Genomic DNA, 22,731 nt, shown 5'->3' with positions numbered 1-22,731 from the left:
ACTTGCCACCAGACATTTAGTTTTGTCAGCACTGCAGTAAGAAGTCATTTTTTGCTTGCAGATGTTTGATGGTTATTGTATGTAACCGCGCATTAATCATTATTGTTTGCATAGCCTTGGGTTGCGGGGAAAATAAAAAAGCAAATTGATCTGGATCGAACCACTTCATGAAGTGAATTGCTTTCAATTCACATTAAAGAGCTTCATTAGGAAAACACCCTTGTGTGAACACGATTAATATGTATCAAAGCACTTTACTTTGCCAGTGTAACAAGGCCTTTAGCATTAACAACAACCTTCCTGTTTTTTTCAAAATTCTTCACTGTTCAGATTGCTGAGTGCTTTTGTTACAGACAAAGACCTGCTCCATAACCAAAGTTAACAAATTTTATTATTGAATATAAAAGGGAATGTTGTCTGAAATAATACAATGCAATAGGTTATATGAGCAAATTAACTCTATCAGGAGGCCTATTCAAAAATTATTTGCCTCTTATTAATAATGTGAATTACTTTCTTTATGAACTGTAGTAGGATCTACTACTGAAGTATTAATATTTATTATAATTTTATTAATTAGATATAGTTGTCATTATATTCAATCTCTATAGGAACATACAAAGCCTAAACTGAACAGAGAAAATTATGTCATTAACGAACTGATTCAAGAATATCTTCAGTTCAATAATTACAAATACACCAGTGCTGTCCTTACACAAGGTAATGAAAATATTGTACATTATTAATTTATTATGTATTATTAGTAGGCATTGTCTTATATGTCTATTTATTACATAAATGCATGCCAATGCATTTATCCGGATTTAAAGATTGACATGTAACCTCTAAAAATTACCTAGTATGAATAGAATACGATGCTGCATGTTCCAGCTATTTATTAGTAGAATTAAATATCATTGACTTCTGATCACAGCCCTACACCTCAATAATTTGTCATGAAAAGGCTTGTAAATTTGTAATAGGGCTGAAACAAATACATGTACCATTTTTCAGTATTTGAATACCTGCATAATGAATATTTGTTTCATACAGTTTAGTATAAAATTACTTTTATTGCTACCACTTGAGATAGCATTCAACCACATGTATATAGTTTACATAGTGAAAAAGGAATGAAGTGGCTAAAATTTGTATTTCTTGGGAGTGGCTACTCTTATTTGGAATAAAAGAATATTCAAATTGTAAAATTGCTATTTTAGATAGCATCATAATGAATGAATAATCAAATACTTGCACTATTGGTTTCAGCCTTGAAATTTTGCTACTATAATTTCTAATACAATAATAGCTGTATTTTGGAGGTCAGGGCTTCATACAGGAAGAACCTGGGATTTTCTTCTCCAAGTGGCAAACTTCTGTTTGCTGAAATAGCCCGGGTAAATTTAATAAAAGGATTCATACTTGCTGTAATTCATTTTTGTTCATTACAAAAGCAATTTATTGAAATCATGAGTATAATAGGTCATACCTGCACTGGTAAAATAGACTTTCACTTAATTAGATCTAGTTGAATATCAAATTAAAATTTCCAACAATATGTAGTGTTATCGTTATTCGTTAATTTTTATTATGTTCCCCCCCCAACTAAACAACCTTGTATGAATTCAAGGGGGAAGACATCTTGGCAAATTTGGTGTTTTGATAATCATTCACTAAAATTAAACCTAATGATTTTGAAGCATTTATTTGCATGCTCCATTGCACATAGCCACTAATTTACCAACTAAAACGCACTAATCATCAAAAATTTTGCATTCCCCTCCATAATTACCAGCTATATGGGAGCTTTGTTATTGATCATTTTAAGAAAAGTATGCATTTGATTGCTTTTCACTTAGCATCCGTATGAGGATTGCAAAAGGCATGCCAGTTTACACCATTGAAAACTTGTAAGTAACTAGTCCTCTTGTGACTCTTGTCACATTCCTCACAAAATGCAATGAAAAGGTTAGATTGTTGATAATATTAAGTTTGTAAGTTTGCCTGAAATTCACTTTATAGTGTACTTTATATTCAGATTATAATAAAAATATTCCAGGACTAATACCTTTGCCAATGGCAAATAATAAGCTACCTTGTTCTTCTTGATGAACAACTCTTTGGTTACACGAACCACCTTAAAGCACTAAAAGATGTAGTGTGCCTCCCATTAGGGGCCTTTGATAGGAATGCATCCATTTAAGACTACTCCTTTCATAACAGTATCGACCAGCATTTCAATCACATTAATAACCATGAAACTAACATTAACAACGGCACTTTTGTAATTATCAATAATGCTATCAGTAGTAATAATTATCTTACTTTGTTCTCATATTCTGTAGAATCAGGCCAGACTGAGGAAACATTGCCTCGTGACATAGTTGCTAGAGAACTACAAATTCCACCAGATGACAGCAATTTGTAAGTGACATGCAGTAAACCTGTCCCTATTAATTATTTGTGATCATTATAGGCCTTTGCTCTACAGAATAGTTAATCATCTGGCACATAGCACTTAATGCAGAGATATTTAAATAAAATTAAATTACAACAATGATGAACTAAAAATTTAGTTTTCAATTTCATTTGTTAATTTTATATTAATCATAATGCCACCATTATCAGGCAGAAAACAGATAATAGGCAGTGACTAGATCTAGGTAGTCACAAATAGTCTAGATTTATACCATTGTATATACAGAATAGGAGTCAGCAGGTCTATCTTTTGAATCTCTATAATGAAGTCATAATGCTTAGTTGACAAGATTGATCAAAAATTATAGATCTAGGTAATTTACTGATGAATCTTTCTGCTAAATTGGTACCATAGAAGATATACAATGAAGTGAAGAAATTATTATTGACAGAATTGTGAATTGCATACACAAACTGTATTATAATGATATTAGTTCTACTTATACAAGACCAGTTTTATTCTCTCTAAAAACCTAAGGATATTCTTTCTTGGGTTAGTTGTTAACTTTCTCTTATAAGACCTCCAGTTATATCCCTCTGAGCTACCACTGACTCATTCACTCCATCAAAACTCTAGACCCTGCCCTTGCAGGAAGACGTAATACATCTTAGTTACTCATTCCTAAGCTTTTTCTGACACCTAGATCTAGTACACAGGGATGCTGTAATGTATGAAGCATGTACAAACACTGTTTTGTTTTCATAACTTTGTTCTAACAAAATAAGCTTTGCAAATTAGCTTTAATAAAACAAAATTAATTGTTCATTACGTAACAATAAGTCCTTCAGCTATAAAAATTATTAGCAATTTAATTAAAAATCAGAAAAAAATCAACTTATTATATAGTCTGTAGCGTAAAAACAGCAACTAAATCTAAGATTATAACAAGTTAAAAGTATAGCTTTGTAAATCTGTTTAGACTTCTACATGTACATCAATCATTTCAGAGATTTGATTCATTGACTTTCCCTCCTAACACCTTTGCTTTATGCAATGGGAAAAAACCAATGTCATCTTTCAAAACCTGCAAGTAAGAACACAAATAATGATATTATGATTTCAATGAACAAAATAGATTCAAACTATTATTAAGAAAAATATACCCATAATGTTATTATTTCAATGGGACTCTCCACAAATGCATTGATTAATCATTTCAAAAGCCAACAGTGAAGGGAATAATCACATTAATTGGCAATAAAAAGATACATGTAAGTTGCTTGTCTACAGTGAAATTATTTATCACGATTTGTAACTACACACATTGGATAGCAACTAACTATACTACAAATTATAGAGCTGTTGAATGGATGTAATTAATGGGGCAGGCGAAGCTTCCTGTCAGCTGTGTTGAGTGGCAAGAATGTACAGTCAATGAATGGAGAAATAGAAACAAACTGAGATTTTTCATCAAAGAGATACCATACATCACTGCAGAATATTATCGAGAGTTCTTCACTTAATACCTTTACCCACTACCTTGCATTAGTCTGGAATACCAACTGCAGAATTTATTCAAATTTTTTCTCCATTCTCCCCATTCCACCATGTACATTTTTGGCCTTCTTGCCACCCAACATGGCGGACAATTTAGCTCAATTTTAGTTACACCCTCCTGTTGATTACTTCCGTGCAACAGCTCTATAGCATAATAGGTACTTTGAGGTATGCTTACCTTTTCATGTACATATTTCTCCATTGCATTATAATCATTAGGATCAACTGAGTCAAGATAAAGGAGGAAATGCACATAATTCCACATGTGATGATCAATTTTCGTATGTTGATCAAATCCCTATATGAAAAGATAAATATTATCATCATTATAGTATCTAGCTATCTGCCTCACTTTTTTGCTCTTTTTTTCAAAAGTCTCCCTGTCAATTCCACATACAAAACATGACTTCTGTTTGTCGTTATTGATACTTTCCTATTACAAAAATAATAATAACCACTGAGCCTTATTTTTTTACTGTCTTACATTTGTAGTTCTAAACTCAGAAAATCGATCAACTATTATGGCTATCACAATGTTCAGTCCAAGAACGGTAATAATAATGAAGATGGCTAAATCAAAAAGACTTCTAGTCCAGTATCTGTGGAATGATGGTTCAGGTTGGTCAGCAAATTGAACAGGAAGTACCTAAAAATAAAGTGATACACCCTTGATCACAAAATTTGGTACAAATAAAAATGAAGAGTTGTTCAATTAATTTTTGAAATGAATTGTCACATGAGCTGCCACAGACCACCAAATGAAATTGGAGGCAAAAATTTATAGAAATGGAGCTCAATTTACTCCGCCAAAATAATTGTAGCATTAATATTAAATCTTGTGCTTCATCAAATCTAAAATTAATCTCACATTTCAAGGCTATTTAGTATCAATATAAAATGACAATATACACAAGCTAGTAGTAATTCACTGAGTCTAATATATAACATACCGTTCCAATAGTACCCAATAATCCTTCTCTTATCACTGAAACGTAGCATTCAATCAATGTACGACAAAAAATTGTCTCATTATCAAAAAAATTTCGGAGAAAAACAAAAGAAATTACTGAAAACATCAATAGGACACTCAGACCAAGAAGACCAAGGATAATGAGCTGTTTAGCTATGAAAAGAGGAAAAGATAAAGAAAATTATAATGACAATTAAAAATACATGTGTACAGGGTTTCCAATAGGATATTGGCATGCAGGTTTTTGTCAGCAAACTGTCAAATTGCTCAAAAATTGAGCCATAAATCCTATACAGCAGAGAAATTTCAATTTTTAATAATTTTTATGCATTTTTTATTTTGTAGCTGATTCTGTATATTAACTTTCTGATCAAATTTGGATTTTTGAATGAATTTTTCAATTTGCAACAAAATTGGGCCAATGACCCAAGGCTATAGCCTTTGGTCTAAGGCCAAATTTTATCAAAAGTTACTAGGAGAGGATTCTCAGTTTAAATAATTGTTAATTATAATGTAATTATGTTGCGTAGAAATTTTGAGCTGATTTCAATCAAAATTGAATTTTTTACAAATTCTAAGTTGGTCCAAATGCCCTGTATTGTAGTGATTGTCAGGTCATGAAGCATGCTTTGTTCAGCTCATTTAGTATGCTTTAGTGAAATATCCTCCATGTGCATAGTTTATGAAAAAATTAGCACCTAAGCACAGACCCTTGAGCAGAGAGTATTTAGCATAAAAATGTCAGTAGACATGGCTCAATTACACACAGTAAAATGATGCCATATAGGCACTGTGATAAAGAAGCTTAAACTTTTTTGTGGACTTCCATGTACACATTCTTTATACTCTACTTGTTTCATAGAAGCTTGTAAAGTTTAAAGAATCTAACTGCTCGGAAATGCATGTATAGTTTGGACTAGCAAAAGTAAAAAAGAAGCATGCTGCAGTAATTACACACATACATTTTTAAAAAGTTGTACTCTGTTGTTTGACATATTACAACACTAGATTGCTTTACCAAAAAGAGAGATATCCTGGGCTGACTACATTTGGCAGCATACTTCACTTTACCTACCTTAAAGAAGGAAAATTGGGGCTTAAATAAGTCAGAAAAACTTTTTTCTATGCGGCAGTGATGATCATGAGACTCTCCTGGAATTCAACAGAAAGTAACAACAGCTTGAAATAAAGTAAAATCTGCACTTAACACATTGACAAAGTAATCGCTTTACCAACACATCCACCTACACGTGGCGAGGTTAATAGAGCATGTATTTATTATAAAGGAACCTAATTTTTTGCATTGCTTGGTTTCTTTTTAGTTATAAAAGTAGATACAATACAAATAATATTTTATGAAACCTTCATAAAATAACTTTAATCATAAAATTTTAAAAATACTCACCACTTCTCTTGATTGCAACAAGAACTTGTTGCAGCACATCATTGTCCAGAAACAAATATAATATGCATCCACAGTATAAATAACCAGAGGTTGCAAGTGCAAAAATGGAGAAGAGGAGAAAAATTATCCGATACAAAGGAGAAAAAGTGAAAAAGGACACCTCGAAATACTTTTGAACAGGCTTTTCTTTAATAGATAGTACTTTCAAGCCCCAGATCACTTTACTCCATTTATTAAACCTAAGGTTAAATGGTATTGTAACACTTTTATTACAGACAAAATTATTTACTTGTTGCTTTTCATAATTTTCAATATTTAAAAGGACATTTTTTATGCATTTACAAATTACAACAATAAGTTCCCTGTAAATTTTTCATTTTATCAATACTTAAAATATCATAGGCCACATAAAGCTTTCCTGTTACAAAGTGGAATTGAATGTAATTAGTACTAAAGCAAAAAAGGGCTTGAACACAATTCAAACATAAATTAGTATCTCAATAGTGACTAGTTAGTGACAAGCCCTACATTGCTCTCCAGAAAGATCCTCTCAGAAAATTAAACAAAATATTTTGCCACTCTCTAACATAATAGTCAATGACCATCCATAGTGACAAAATAACATGTAGAGAACCAAGAATATATAGCAAATAGCCAGTAAACCAAACATTTGAAGTCGCATCAGGCTCATTGGTAACTGTATAGTCAGGTGACTCATTTGTGACAGTATGGTTAGCATTTATTGAACTGCAATAGAAAAATTAATGAAACATTTATTTTCTTTCTTACTCTCATTTCTCATACCTTGCAGGCACATCAGAAAAAAATATAACAAAAAAGTTCAATATCAATGTCAGAATAGCAAGTACAAATCTTCTCAAATTCCTGGAGCATAATTATAATGTACATAAAACAAAAATGCACAACTCACGTTGCAAACATGACTTTATGAAAGAAAAAATTGGCCTTAAGCTGAGCCTGTAATATTTAGAATAGAAAATTGTAAAAATTATGATGAAATGGAGACTCCTTAAACTTACTTGATATCGATTGTTCTTTCTAATTGCTTTCATCCAATGAAGAAGATCTGTCACTTTGTCTTTGAGTGATTCTCTTTTTATATTCTTCTTAACAACATCTTTTACATCATCTTCCAATTGTTCCTAGTATAAAGTTACATTACAAAACATGACACAACAGCATATTGCATGCACATGACTGTTTCTGATATAGGAGTAGGCATGTGTTTATTTATAACAAGAAAGGAATAGATAACAACATTAACAGAATCTCCAATATAACTATAAAGACATTACTTAAAATGTCATGGTAGCTAGGCTTCATTGGGTTTAATTTGTATGACTTCTGTTATATGAGCAGCTAATTTAATAAACTTCAACTCTACTTTTAAGGTAAAGTATATAGTACATAACTTACTTTGGGATCAAATTGAAAATAAACTTTTGCTAAAATTTCTTCTCCATTTTGTGTCTCATAGTTCACTTCAATGCTTTGTGAGAATTGATTTAAGTGCTCACTCATTCTTTGATTTTTATAATTAGCTGCAAGGATCAAAATAACACTACTATCAATTAATATTGTGTAACTAACCATAGCTTTCAAAATCTTCACCTATAGAGTCTGAAATCTTCATCAACACTTGATGAGCTCTAAATATAAACATAAAGACTCAGGAATGCACCTAAATTTATACACATACTTGAATAATCTTCTTTCTGATTTGATTTTGTCCATGCCATAGCCAGATTGCTATGAAATCAAAATAGTAAATCCCAATTATATAAATGACAGAAAAAACACCATCACTGATATTATATTTATAATTGTTAATGAATCTGGTATACAAAAAATAGTCGAAATTTTTTGTCAAATTTGAAGTCTAGTGTTACAGTTACTGGTCATTTTTAGAAATTTCATAACTTAGTACTACACATACAATGCGGTACCAATCAAGATTTTTTCAAGTGCTAACACAACTACGAGACACCAAAGGTGCATGGCCTCGCCCCTATAGTTGATTAGGAAGTGTTAGGCTTAGCTAGCCAAGCTGACCTGCAAGTACACCTGTACATTTAGATCAAAAGTGACACTCTGGGCAAGTGTGAAAAGCATGATGGGACTCTGGAGTCCCTCCAAAAATTTGTGATGTGTTTACAAATTCCAACTAACACTTGGATTTTATCAACTATTTATACACTCTTATTTAAAAAATAGCATCATGGGTTGCAAAACCACAGCTTTTGATGTGGTCTCTATCAAACATACACATTCTAAAAACAAACCAGACTGCATGCCTGCAGAAGTAGCAGCATACTCCAGCTACTCCCAAATTGGAGGTGTGGCATGACATCATCAACTATTAATTATTTGATGGCAGTAAGCCCTGCAACAAGAAGGAAGTTTCAGATTTTTCTCTTATAAACGCTATATGACATTATAATGGCACAAATACTGTTGCCTAGATGTAAATTGAGTGATTTGAGAGAGTTTAGGTCCTTTAGACTACCTACAGTTCACTCGGATTGAAATTCAAGAAGCTATAACTCACCAACAAGAAAGATTTCAAAGAGTCCCACACATATTAAAACAATAACTAGTCTTGATCTACTGGAAAAAAGTCTCATTTACCTCCAGAGTACTACCACTATTGCTGGGCATTTTCTCGAGAGTTAAAAAGCTTCTACCAGCTAAAGCTGCCCTGTAAACATCTCAAGACAGTAAAGCAAGACTTTTCCTATAACAGAAGAGAAGTTCCCTCAGATTTAGAGTAAGCGATTGCAAAGATATACATTTTCAAAGACAAAATATAGCACACAGAATGAATGAATGACAGACAGACAAACAGAGTACCTAGTCCTCGCCTACGCAAAGCTGGGCGAGGCCAATAAACTATCAACACACAACTGAATTAAATCATTGCTAATTTAATTAGCAAGTGTGACTAAGTTGGTGGAATACATTTCTTACACAATAGTAATACAATACAGTGTGATGCTTTTCTGGTGGTACTGCATCACCTATAAAGAGAACCCTGACACTAGTGAATGCTCACCCAAATTTCTTCCATTGTCAATGTAATGTCTTCAACAGAGACATCACGAGCTATTTCTTGAGCAAGAGCTTTACTGTTTTCATTAGTTTCTTCAAGCAAAACCTCTAACAACTCAATAGCTGAAGCTTTGACACTCATTATTTTCCTTATCTATTGATAGTAAAAAGGAAAATTTTTCATCTATGCAACTAAATTACATACTTCAATCTTGGGATGTGATTCCTTTGTGCAACGTAGTACAGCATTAATTGAGTCACCAACTTGACCATTGACAGCAACTACTTGATTAGCATAGTTCCCAACACATAACTCTATTAGTGCCTAAGAGAAGAGACACAATTGAATTACAATTTAATAAAATTGTTACTCGAATTGCTTTCTTTATTGAAGAGATACATGAACTTTCCTCATTAAAATTTTGTAGTAAAGTTTGAAACAGTCTAGTGACTGCTCCAACAATATTTATATTCTGCAGATGCTACAAAAAAAATTAAATTACACAAAAATTACCATGCCATAATATGCACTGCCTTTGTCAACAGTTAGCTAGCACAAATTTTTTGTGAATGGAAACTTTCAAAAGAATTTTATAATTGCAATACACTATATTATAGTCTTGTCACATTCACTGCAATGGGTGTAATGAGACTAAGTGTACATAAAACATGTACAATATGCACAAAGTTAAAAACAATGTCGTTAATTCATAGGTCTTATAAACAGTAAAGACAAAAAAGGATTAGCTAGATCATATGGCTCTATGCTTAAGTTTATATCTTACAGGTTCTCGTAGTACATTTTGCATTTCCTGTTTCTGTCCATCACATATCCGAGAGATTAGATCAAGTGCTACATTAGCTCTTCTAATAACAATTGAAGCTTCCTATAAAATCAATAACATTTCAAAATACATAATTCTAATAAAAATGACATCTCTCAGATTTTTAGTGGATTTTTTCTCTTATCAAGATCCTTACATTAATGTTTTCTAATTTTTCACTTGTTTTGTTTACTTCTCTGCTGCCATTTCCTTCAACTCCTCTACTGCCACTGTCTTCTACTCGTTCACTGCCCGCAGTTCCTTCAGTTTCTTCTAGTCCTCTGACAGGCTCTTCCATTTCTCTTCTATAAAAAGCTGTTCCAGTGTCAGGTTGCAATGTTGCCTACATGTACATACATTTTAGTAAAGATGACATAATAATAATTTGTAAGACTGCATAAAATTAACTAAGACCAATTTTTTCATATAATTATTAATAGTGTGTAAAAAATTAAACATAATGATGCACATGCAGTACATTACATTTTATTTTGACATAGATTTACATGTATATAAAGCTAGATGCTTATCAGTGATACCAATTCTGAAGCTTGTTCAGTTTCAGGAGGGTACACAGCTTTTTTAACATTGTCATTAAATTGCCTATACCAATAAAGATACATACATGTACATGTACTTAAAGAATAATAATATCTGCCTAGGGATTCCTGCAGGATTTTGGCATAGTTTCCAGCAGCTACTTGTAAAGTTGCTCAAAAATTTGGCCAAAAACCCAGTACAAGGTATTGAAACAAAAATTACATAAAGGATATAATTTCCATTTTCAAAATATTTTGTCAACAATGGCTAAAAGTGAATTCTTCATTTTTATAAATATTTTTTCTGATATAATATACATGTATTATATGTATATCCTTATGTTGTATGAATCTGATCCTTTTGGATTTTAATTTTGTTCCAAATGCCATGTACCATAATGTACTGTAATGTAGTACTTCTCAGCTCATAAAGCATGCTGTTTAGCCAATGTAGCATGCTTTGTGGAAACCCTACTCTGCCTGTACAGAATTTATAGTGGCACTTCAAAAACAACTTCTAACAAGCAAGTATGCAAAATTTGAATGGAAGTTGTAACATTAAAATGACAAAAGCAATAATATAAATTTCACAATACCATGTCCAGGATGTTAGCTGATCTAGAAACACTGCAGCATTTACAAGTACTTCATTGAGTCTTTGAAAAAACTTTGCGTCTCTGCTTTTTGTCAGTATATTACCTGATTCAAAAATATTGAACACATAATTTACGGTATACAAGTAGCCAGTGGTAAGCATTAATGAATATGAGAAATGTAAGAAAATGACAACAAACCTATTGCACATTGGGACTTTTCATTGCTATTGAAAAGAATCTCTCGAAGAAATACAAAAACTTGAATGACTACATCATTTCTTGAATGGGACAAATGAATTATGACCTAAGAAACAAAAGGAGGGTAGAGATTTGAAAAAGAATAAGAAATTTAAAACCTCTTCATGTGATTTTAGGGCCAGTAGTGCATCTTGTAATGGCCTGACTTTTTTATCAAATTCTCTTTAAAAATAATCACAACAATAATTTAAGATATTTTTATACATGCATAAAAGTCATACTGATTAAACAAAGTAGGTGGTATTTGTGAATCAACACTACATATTGCTGAACTTAAAACACCACAGAGAATTTGAAGAGATGTGAGAAGTGCAGTATCAATATCAGCTCTTTTTGCTGCTGTCGCTGGCTGTTTAAGTTGTCTATGAAAAACACTGGAGAAAAAATATCAACCTATTGAAATACTTTTGGTGACCTCATCAGTTCTAGAAGATGTTTCATTTTAAAGCTTTCATGGCTCTCTTTTTTATGACCATCCTTCTCATCGCTCTCATTATTGTCTGAAAATAGTTTATCAAGGTCATCTGAAAATATTTTAACAAGTTTCTCGAAACAAGGATTAGTAGGTAGAAAGCTGATTGTGTCACCTATACACATATGACAAAAGAAAAATGAATAAAAAATTCTGTCTACATCTTATGAATAAAATTTACAGTACAAGCATGTATCAATGTACATGCATACCATACATCTACATTTATCAGGTATTTGAAAGCTACTAGCTGTTAATGGTGGGTACCAAATGTAGCATTTCACAATGTAACACTTCATTATTTTGTAGCTGAATTTTACAATAAAAATTAGTAACAAATGACTTAATGTAATCATTATTAAAAAATTACCTAGTAAATAAAAGCAATTTTTATTTATAAAACTTAATATGCTTGCTAATTAGTATACAGCTACTGTATCATTTTGAAAATTGAGCATTCTAAGCAGGCTGTTTTGTAGACAATATGGCATTGAGAAAAAAAATCTTTTTGTTTAGAAAATATTTGTTCCATAAGGACTGAGAAAGAAAAGAATGAAATGAAACTCAGACAGAATATACCTGCTATACAATATTATAATTGTATACATACAGTCAGACATGGGGTAATAGTAATAGATAATAGTAATAGTAATAGTAAAGATTACATGTTTTAAAGTAATAGTAATAGTAATAGTAATGGAGGAATCAAAAAACCAAGTAATAGTAATTGTAATAGTAGGAGACAGTTAAGTAATAGTAATATAATAGTAATTGTACATATTGTAATATATTATTGTACAAGTGTTCAATGTACATGTACTGGTACATGTATGTGCATTCAAGTTTGTCTGCTCTGATAAAAGGTTCATCTGCTCCAGTGGTATTCAGTATAGGAGGGAAATTTTTTAGACTGGAACAATGCAGACTTTCTGATACTGTTTTTGAGAAACTTATAAGTATAAAATGTAACGGTCATTTGCTTTAAAGAGAATTGATTTGAAATTATAATGTAATCGTAATATAATTAGATTACATTTAGTCATGCATATGCAGTAATAGTAATAGTAATAATGAAATTAGTGAAGTAATAGTAATAGTAATATATTACATTTACATCTACTAAACATGTAATTGTAATAGTAATAGAACTTTTTTCTAGTTAATAGTAATAGTAATATATTACTTTCTAATGTAATTGACCCCATGTCTGCATACAGTACATGCATGAACACAGCTTGGGCCACAAAAATCAAGAATTATCAAGTAAATTAATTAATGTAGAATAATGATTAACATGTACATGCATTAAAGTTTATGTTATTATATGTAGATATCAAAAGCTATAAAATATAACAAGAAACAAATGGAGGAAAAGAAATAAAATAATGAGACAGAACTTACACTTCTCAGTACTTTGATAAGAGATTTTAAAATTAGAAACAAATTTCTGAAAGCTTTCATTCTTTTTAATTTCCTCTTTCAGCTCTTGCTTTACTTTAGCACTGAATTGATCTTCATGTACATGTAATGTCATCTAAAATAAAATATGTCTGTGCTAAAATTTAAATGTACATGTGTACAGTACATGTATACATGAAGTATGAAGATGAAATTGATTTGTTGCGCAAAGCCCTCACTAATGAATTAGTTCTACTTGTATGCATAGCTTTTTGTTGCATAAAGCAATGCGTACAAGTACAAGTGGCTAGAGGACAGAGTCACTTAATGTTTTACATTCTCATAGTTACCAATGCAAAATCTTCATATTTAACACTACTCAATATTCAAGCTCATACATCGATCAAATATGTCTTTTATGGTACATGGGCTTTACTATAGGAAGAACAGTACATTTCAAAATTTATTTAATAACTCATTTAAGTAGAATTGATTTTAATGAAATTAGCAATAACTAAAAAGAATGTAAAACATTGAGGGGCTTTGCCTCCAGGCCACACCTCAGTCACGCCCTAACGTAAGCATAAACGCATTCAAAAATTCTTATCAGTAAGAGCTCTGCCCAATCAATGAAAAAGTAACACATAAAAGAACAGTATTACATAGTTTGTAAGTTTGGAGGGGATAAATTATGGCAAATTTGGCATTTTGGATCACCATGCTCATGATTAATGGTATACACACCAATATTTTAGCAATTCATCAAAATTCTATTTACTCGTCTAAAATTGCAGTGACATGCACATCTACATACATGCAATAATGCTCAATAAGAACATTCCTATCTTATCCTAATAAAAAATTACTTATTTTAACAGCACTGTGAAATACTTATTAATATCTTTTGCAGAAAATCAGGAAATTTATATACATGTACATGTACCTTAGCTTAATTAGGTAATTTAACCTTTAAGGTACATGTAAACAAGTAGCACTAGCCAATTACACTCATTTACATGTATTTTACATCGAAAATTTTGGCTGGTGCTAGTAAATCTGAAATTTTATTATTCTATAATGCAATAACATGGTCTTAGAGGCATGAGTTTATATTTTTAGATGCTGTACATGCATAGAAACTCATCTTACTTGATCAAAACGTATTTCTTCTTGGGGTGATATAGTCTTTATAACACTTATGAACTCACTCCAGTAATGTGTCATTACAGGCATTGTACAAAAAACTTCAGGGTGATTTTTTAGAAGTGCCTATGTGGAAATTAAAAATTGTAAAATTTATAATTACATGCATGATTACATATAATAAACAAAAGCTTACCATAGCTGAAGCAGATAGAAGCTTTATTACCTCAACCTTATCAAAAGATTTGGTACTGGAACATACAAAATGAGAACAGAAAGATGTGATTAGTGGAATCAATCCATCAATCAGATAACACAGTACTGATGATACAGAAATTGACTTGTCTTCATATCGAAGTGTTTCATCATTAAACTTTCTTTTTTTCCAAGCCTACAGACATCAAAAATAAATATTACAGTTTAACAAAGCATTTTCATGGCCCAAAAATTTTGCAGATCCATTCAAAAATCAATTTTGTGGCTTTAATTTTCATGGTTTTTTATTTTCCCAGTTTCATTCTTTTCAGCAATCTTGAACTGTATTGAATCAATTTTCGCAGATTTTATTTTTGTGAATTGTGAAGAAACACAAAATTCATAAAAATTTAGGGCCAAAAAATATTTTCCACTATACGGTATGACTGAGTAGCCTTAATGCATAAATTAAAGCAGTTTCATTATCAATTAATTTTATGGATCCAGCCCTGCTAAAATACACAATATATAAATGGTTAGAAGACTTGACAAAACCATTATTGCTTGAACAAAATTAATGCAGGTTGATTTAGATTTTAAGCACTGTTAGCTTGCTTTGTTAAGGTAAATGTTTAGCAGTTTTACCAGCATAGAGTTCTCTCTTTTTAAATTGTCAAATGTTTTCATGTTTCATAGCATAGGCTAAGTAAAAGCTGCATCTAGCTACTAACAGCAAGTATATAGACAGAAACAGGTGTACAACGTAAGCTATTGTTTTTTACTCAGATAAACAATTACTTGGTACAAAAAGGGGCCTCAATTCACACATGTTTGCTCATATTCTAATCATAGTTATTCTGTATTGACTTACACTGAAACTAGAAGATTGACTGAAGAGGACACGAACCTCAATTTTAGTTTGTTCTTTAAAGTCATGTGATGCAGCTGACAGCTTATTATCAAGTAATTCCAAAAAAGAAGCACATTCCTTTACATGAGGCCAAAATAAGCTACAAAAATAAAAAAGCAGCCTATAGTCACATGCATGTATAATGATTTACTGGTCAAAGTACTGTACTGTACATGTGTACATGTATATGAGGTAATTTCATGGTATGTTAATTTTTTTTATTTTCATGCAAGCATTATAAGCAAAAAAATTAAACCACTTCCCATTCCATTTCAACTACAAATATAGGCCCAAAATACAAAAATTAGCCCACAAAAATTTTATGTTTTGAGTACTTTCATTTGAAAACACAAAATTTTAAACGCTAAAAAAGATAAGCCTCATGCAATGTGCTAAATGCAATAGCTTTAAGATTAATGACACATAACAAAGTATTGTAATTTTTAAAATGATATAGTACAGCTAAAAATTAGCCAGTGCATGCACAGTATACAGAATGCATCAACCTGTTCTGTAACAAAGAATAATGAAAATTCATCTCTGTGTTGATAAATCCTTCCTTCAGAATACGAGCAAAGGGCTTTCTTCTGTCAAATTCTATGTCAGGATTGACAATGATTCTATAAAAGAAACACATTTTATTTCACATTCTATTAAATTCAACAAAAATTCTATAAACGTTTTATAAACATGTTTTATGAAAGTGAAGTTCAGACCAGCCACATGTTAGTGTTATACTTTTATATTGATTTTATCTTATAAAAATATAGAAGTACATGTAAATGGAACTGTCATTTACTATTATAACAATACTAGTGACAATTAATTTACTAGCCTCTCTTTTTAAATCAAAATTAAAAAAAATTAACAAAAATATTAATCAAGTTAATTTTTGAAAACACTATTTTAAAACTATAGTAAAGCAAAGGCCAAATATGTTTTCCTACGATATTGATAATCTTTTAAATAAATTTGCAGCACACTTTGTACACCACAAATCCCCTATTTTAAAAATCCTGCATACACTCCTAAAATTAATCATTGTCAAATCTCTCATCAACCAGTATAATACAAGTCAAATCAACAACTATAGTGATTAATTATAATATGGCTACTGCATGATTGCTTTCATTTGAACATTTAATTAATGTAATGGGTAATGAGCTAATTGGGTTCATAGTCTTTATTATTCAGCAAGTTTTAATATGTAATATGTATTGCATTTACTTGACAAGCTCATCCAATGTGAAGGACTTTTGACAGATTTCACCGGCACATACACAGTTTCCCTCAGCCGTAGTTGCCAATAAGTCAGACACTCCTAGTAACTGTAGCAAGCTTGCGCCTTCAGCCTAAATGGGAAAGAGAGAACAGACAAACGAAATTAAACTCAATATTAAGACTACAAAGGACTTTTAAAATAGCAATAAAAGTCTTTAATAGAGGGCTGCTCTGGGGCCCCAGGTAAAAAATATTACAGGGATCCTACTAATACAAATTACTCACTTTTTAGCAACTACAAAAATATTATGTATCATGTAAGTGCGACCATTTTAGCTTTTTTGATTACATGTATGTCATCAAAATTTACAAGCTGTATTGCAAAGTTTGTATCAAGGTCCCAGGCACTATAGGTTAATACATAAAGTACATTATGCTTTATACATGTAGTTTACTATTAATTTAAAGCATGGGCCCCCTTGACAGTGGACCCAGGGAAAGTTGCCCCACATGCCCCCCAATGGCAGTCCTATACTATTATACTGAAGTGTCTCCATTTTAAAGGTAAACATTAATGGGTTTATTGAGACATTACAAATAGAATTGTCAGTACTATACATTTATTTCACTATAATTATAACTACATCACCAAATACAATCATAAGGTTATTAATAACTAATACATTTTGAAGTGCTTCTTTTTGAGCTCTTCCAAAGTGCTCTTCAGCATGTTCTGCTATTTTTCTTGCTATTAACTCCTGATGATTCTTCAGCAAAAGATGGATATCTTTGCTTGACTTGTGGGGCTAAATGAACAAAATAAAAAAGGAAATGAATATTGCCATAAATGCATAACACTGGATTGTATCAAATAAGAAAACATGCATGTAGGCTTTAAAGGAGAGTACAAGTAGTAGCTTCCAGTAAGATCCGACAAGTTACATTATCATTGATGTACATATATTCACTTTAATAACTGTTTCCAGTACAGTGTAATATTCAGTACAACTAGTAGCAGAGGTAAGGTCTTGGCTAGCAGTGGCTGCTATACTATAGAGTTGAATAATACAGGACTCTGAGAGACAATGACACAATTCAAAATTTTCACAAAGTGTCTAACAAAAAAATGAGTTTACAGTAAACTAAAAAGCACTGCTATTACTTCAGTCATAAGACAGGCTACTGGCATTAGAGGCTGTGACGACTCAAGAAAATCATCAAAATTAATAAAAATTTTTTCTTGGACCTATAGATATAAGATATCAGAATAAAATTTTTATATTCATATACCTGCTTATTTCTGCGAGCTATTGCTTGCAAGCAATTGCAAGAGCATTCAAGCAATTCATCTTGATCAGGATAATTTGAAGAGCAAAACTGTCGAATATATGTCAGCAAGGAAGATGCTATACCTAAAATGCAACATAAACAAAAAGTCCCTCTACAAATAAACAGGGTGTCACACAGGGATGAAGGGCAGAATCCCCCCTACTCTAAGTTCTCCCCCAAAATAGATTAGGTAAATTTAATAAAAGGGTTTATACTTGTTATTATTCACTGTTGTTCATTACACATTTGAAATTAACTAGCAATACATGTAGCTTGTGCCAGCACAAGCAAAATTGGCTTTCACTTGATTAGGCAAAATAAAATCCCAAAAACATGCATAAATTTTTGACATGTCCCCCTACCAAAAATTGTGTATGAATCCCTGAAGAAAGAAAGCAGTGACAAAAAAGAAAGAAAGCAGTGACAAAAAAGAAAGAAAATTAATTAAAAGAAGCTAACTTTAATGCTAACAAAAGGTTTAAACTTTTGTCAACAAAACTCACCAGTGGTAAACGCAATTTGTTGATGACAAACATGAGGTTGCGTCTCATCATCATCAATCATACATGCTTCCTTTACATACTCAAAAAGTTCATTACTGAGCTGCAATTGAGAATCTAAAGTGAGGATAATAATACATGCCTGATAACTGTTGTTTTTAACTTTTGCTATAGATTTATTTACAGTAAGCTGATGACCTGTGTAAACAAGGCCAGCCATGACATGCAGGCAAGGTAAATGAAAATGTTATCTTCATATATGCATACACATGTACATTTACATGTAATTTAACTTATTACAATCAATTTATATCAACAGGAAGGGACATGATTGGTTTAGTAAAGCAATGTAATGCTTGATGCATGTACATGTATTGATAAAGTCAAGCATAATTATTATACACATGTACTAGCCTGATTTCTTGGCCTGCCCCTGCAATAACTTTAATATAACTTTTGACGAATCATGAAAAGCGCCACATTCCTTCATATAATTAAAAACTTTCGATTCTTGCATGGTTATGTATGATACAGTTGAATCATGAAACAAAATGTTCTCTTTCTATAAGTGGGAGAAGAAACAAATGAAATTATCATTTTAGATATCAAAAGTCCAGCTTTGAACTAATAAAGTCACAAGTTAGATCAATTTGCACCCATAAAAAATGGTTTATAATGCCGTAATATTGTATGAGGAGCAAAATGGTTCGCTATTCTAAAGGTATCTCATAAATACTTTTCAATGAAAATAATAAACAAAAATTAATTAGTCAATTTACAAGAAGGAAATCATAATGCATTCAAAAAAAGTTAATTGATCAGCTACGAAGGGTTACAACCTGCTGGAAGGGGGTTCTAAATAGTGATATTTGTAACCACACCAAGGTAGCATTTACAGGTTTAAATTAACCATGAATTTAGGCACATAATTATACATTGTATCATTTGTATGATCTGTATCATATGTGCTCTACTGCAGTCACTAAAAGGTAAAGGATCCAAGCTATTGGGAATCCTAATTAACAGTAAACATGAAATGGAATAATTATTTATAGCTAAATTAGCTTAAACTACAAATGTCAACCAATTAAAACATACTTGTAATATATCAAACAGTAGTAAAATGCTTGATAGTCTCAAATCATCATCATTACAATTCAATAAATCCAAAAGTATTTCATTAATATTAACTCCATTTCCATCATTCTCAACAAAAATCTCATAACCTGGATTTTGAAAAATTTCTATGAGTTTTTCATGTGCTAATGCACAGAATCTATAAAATAAAAAATATATTACACATGATTTATATAATTATGCTCTTGTAATTGAATTTAAGTTAATATACAACAGCAGAAGTGCAAAAAAATTATTTGGGTTGAATTCAACAAAATATTCAAGAATGTTCTCCTCCTCAAGAGGCTTTGGATACAAATCATTTTAAAATTATCAGTAATCATTCATCAGTGAAAAGAGAAGCCAATAGCATACAAGATGCTATTATTATGACTTTAAATAATAACAAGAGTAGACTAAAAATTTATAAAGCCAAGGGTTTTACAGCACAGTAACAACATTAATTTTGTAATAACAGCTTAACCTTTCATGCTGGCAGTCAGAAGAACATAATGGAGCCAATAAATTATCAATACCAGGAGCTTCAGCTTGTGACACTTTAAAAGTATACATAAATTTCTAAATAAAATAATGAAAAACAAAATTTGTGTACTTTAACTTACCCCCAATGTAGAGTACACTAGTTGTTTAAATAGAAGGTGTAAGATTCGAACAACTCTAAAAGGAAATATTATAGTGAATATAACAACATAATTATTGTGACATGTGTGAATATTTTGCCATGAAATAAGTCTTAAATTGTGGTTGCTAAAATATTTAAAATAGTTTTACACATTACTCGTGCAAGCATGTACATGTGTACAGTACCTTGTTTTGATATCAAAAACTTTTTGGTTATTTTTATTTTTGACATACTGACTACCATCTCTTTGTTCTACAAAATAATAATACATTTAATAAAACAAATAATGATTTATAACTACAATTATACTCCATACTATTACCACACCTTTGTCATTTGTCTTTGTTACTAAAATTTTAACCAGAGTGTTTGCTATGTCTGTATCTTTCCTATAAAACCCATAGCTTACAAGGGGCTCTACAACAGCCAAAATCTGACTCAAGAGTTCATTTTGTCCTTCTACTTCTTCTTCGTATGATCCCTAAATTTCAACAATTAACTAATAAAAATAAGTCAATGTTGTAATGCACATAATACTACTTATTCATGCATTAAAATAATTAAGTCACATTTTGAATAAAAAATCTGAAGTGAACAGGAGACAACTATTCCATTACTACAATAAATTTCACATGACAAAAAAGTGAATGCTGCTCATACATCTAGCCTACAGTATAGCTGATTGCATGCATCCAATCCTCCTTGACTTAATTAATGTTAACCACAGCCACTCTAAAAAAATTTATAGTTTCCCATTACAGAGGCAGGCCTGATGCAGGTGGATGGGTTTGTTTTTTCCATTCAATTATTCATTATAATTATATTCTGTATAAACTGTGTGACACAATGGAAGCAGGTTACGGAAAACTATAAATGGGCTAGAATATATCATTTGTACTATAAATAAAAATTCTATTCTGGCCAATATGTGAGGGCATAGTTTGTACTGCCTTCAATGCCACAATCAGAGAGAAAAAAATTCCAACATTAATCTACAAACAGTACATGTATCTGTGCCATGAGCCTCTGGGTAAAAAAATTAGAGGATTTTAGTCTATTAGCAATAAAGTTCACAATTTCCTGATACATACATGATACTCTTGATACATGTACATGTATTATTCACACAGATCTGGTGAATACAGTTAAAAGACTCATACTATGCTCACAACACTTACAAAACAATTTTTTGTTTCCTATTGGTTTTGGCGAAGCAAAGAGTACATGTACTCTTGGCGAGGCCAATGCACCAACGTGATTTATTTATGTGTGTCCTCCTATACTTGCCATGTCTAATAATATATAAGGAGGGTGTGAAATAAGGTCCCCATGTTTGGTGAGTAAACATCAAAACATGGTGCTCACCACAAAGTAATCCAAACATAAATAGTTAGAGATTTTTTAATTTCACATCATGGTGATGTGAATAATTATAATGACAATGTATTAGGCCAATAAATGAATATAAGGTAATGCTAAAGTAATAATTTACCCTGTTGACTTCTAAGTGGCATTGTATGCTTTCCTTTAACTCTTTCATCTCCTCTTGATTTGGAATACCCTCATATATATCACGAAGAGCTGTTGTCTTTTTTGAATCGCCAGATATGTTATCCCAATACTACAAAATGTAAATGTAGAAAACAACAATGAACAAAATATCAGGCACTTATACATACATGTACATGTAATTAATTTTGTTTGGATAGGAAATTATCACATTATAATGAGTGTAGAATTTGCAACCATGTTACATATACCGTATAGCAGCTAGGTTTCTTTTGTTCAGTCAAACTTTCGTTCTTTTTGTTCTTCAAGCTCCAAAAACGAAAATTAAACCCATAAAATTTTGGCTGGAAACTCAGTGATGACAACAGAGCTCACCATCTTCGTCAGATTAGGACTAACATGTGGGTATTGTGGGTGTCTGGGTGGGGTTGGTGGGTGTGGATTATGACTGATTGCAGCAGAACAAAAAATCCACAAAGTTGGATTTCCTCTCAAAAACAAAAGTTTGACCAAACGGTAGAAAGTCGCTATATGGTTATTAAAAATAGCTATCATATACTGTATCTTCATTGTAAATTACATGTATTACCATTATTACAATTATTGTTAATGAAGTGATATTACAGTGGAACCTGTGCTAACAGTCACCTGAGTAGTG

At 31.4% G+C, this 22,731-nt stretch overlaps 1 protein-coding gene and 1 long non-coding RNA gene across 2 annotated transcripts in view; one reads left to right on the top strand and one right to left on the bottom strand.

The window, feature by feature from the left end:
• Window positions 1-591: 591 nt before the first annotated feature.
• On the top strand, window positions 592-2,636 carry LOC109593836 (uncharacterized). The gene is made up of 3 exons (XR_002191178.1): window positions 592-720; window positions 2,346-2,424; window positions 2,477-2,636. It is a non-coding gene; the product is annotated as an uncharacterized LOC109593836 (long non-coding RNA).
• Window positions 2,637-3,189: 553 nt separating this feature from the next.
• Window positions 3,190-22,731, bottom strand: part of LOC100641159 (uncharacterized) — a 35,201-nt gene continuing 15,659 nt past the window's right edge. The window contains exons 28-69 of the mRNA XM_020008955.1: window positions 22,057-22,185; window positions 20,892-21,045; window positions 20,750-20,816; window positions 20,545-20,599; window positions 20,406-20,500; window positions 19,904-20,081; window positions 19,220-19,367; window positions 18,809-18,922; window positions 18,267-18,388; window positions 18,139-18,222; window positions 17,945-18,091; window positions 17,660-17,782; window positions 16,983-17,107; window positions 16,262-16,375; window positions 15,717-15,855; window positions 14,847-15,041; window positions 14,657-14,776; window positions 13,511-13,643; window positions 12,053-12,224; window positions 11,859-12,011; window positions 11,736-11,799; window positions 11,578-11,683; window positions 11,380-11,482; window positions 10,775-10,847; window positions 10,402-10,587; window positions 10,206-10,307; window positions 9,792-9,902; window positions 9,626-9,745; window positions 9,425-9,574; window positions 8,072-8,121; window positions 7,963-8,021; window positions 7,789-7,913; window positions 7,392-7,514; window positions 7,283-7,329; window positions 7,156-7,236; window positions 6,880-7,098; window positions 6,352-6,590; window positions 4,927-5,099; window positions 4,461-4,622; window positions 4,329-4,409; window positions 4,155-4,274; window positions 3,190-3,503 (exon numbers count right to left, since the gene is read on the bottom strand). Coding sequence (XP_019864514.1) covers window positions 3,423-3,503; window positions 4,155-4,274; window positions 4,329-4,409; window positions 4,461-4,622; window positions 4,927-5,099; window positions 6,352-6,590; window positions 6,880-7,098; window positions 7,156-7,236; window positions 7,283-7,329; window positions 7,392-7,514; window positions 7,789-7,913; window positions 7,963-8,021; window positions 8,072-8,121; window positions 9,425-9,574; window positions 9,626-9,745; window positions 9,792-9,902; window positions 10,206-10,307; window positions 10,402-10,587; window positions 10,775-10,847; window positions 11,380-11,482; window positions 11,578-11,683; window positions 11,736-11,799; window positions 11,859-12,011; window positions 12,053-12,224; window positions 13,511-13,643; window positions 14,657-14,776; window positions 14,847-15,041; window positions 15,717-15,855; window positions 16,262-16,375; window positions 16,983-17,107; window positions 17,660-17,782; window positions 17,945-18,091; window positions 18,139-18,222; window positions 18,267-18,388; window positions 18,809-18,922; window positions 19,220-19,367; window positions 19,904-20,081; window positions 20,406-20,500; window positions 20,545-20,599; window positions 20,750-20,816; window positions 20,892-21,045; window positions 22,057-22,185 — 5,142 coding nt within the window. The 3' untranslated portion in view covers window positions 3,190-3,422. The remainder of the gene's footprint in view (window positions 3,504-4,154; window positions 4,275-4,328; window positions 4,410-4,460; window positions 4,623-4,926; window positions 5,100-6,351; window positions 6,591-6,879; window positions 7,099-7,155; window positions 7,237-7,282; window positions 7,330-7,391; window positions 7,515-7,788; window positions 7,914-7,962; window positions 8,022-8,071; window positions 8,122-9,424; window positions 9,575-9,625; window positions 9,746-9,791; window positions 9,903-10,205; window positions 10,308-10,401; window positions 10,588-10,774; window positions 10,848-11,379; window positions 11,483-11,577; window positions 11,684-11,735; window positions 11,800-11,858; window positions 12,012-12,052; window positions 12,225-13,510; window positions 13,644-14,656; window positions 14,777-14,846; window positions 15,042-15,716; window positions 15,856-16,261; window positions 16,376-16,982; window positions 17,108-17,659; window positions 17,783-17,944; window positions 18,092-18,138; window positions 18,223-18,266; window positions 18,389-18,808; window positions 18,923-19,219; window positions 19,368-19,903; window positions 20,082-20,405; window positions 20,501-20,544; window positions 20,600-20,749; window positions 20,817-20,891; window positions 21,046-22,056; window positions 22,186-22,731) is intronic.

The sequence above is a fragment of the Amphimedon queenslandica genome, unplaced genomic scaffold, assembly GCF_000090795.2.
Source record: "Amphimedon queenslandica unplaced genomic scaffold, v1.1 AMPQUscaffold_13503, whole genome shotgun sequence".
In the NCBI taxonomy this organism is placed as follows: Eukaryota; Metazoa; Porifera; class Demospongiae; order Haplosclerida; family Niphatidae; genus Amphimedon; species Amphimedon queenslandica.
This window is presented reverse-complemented; position numbering and strand designations above follow the sequence as displayed.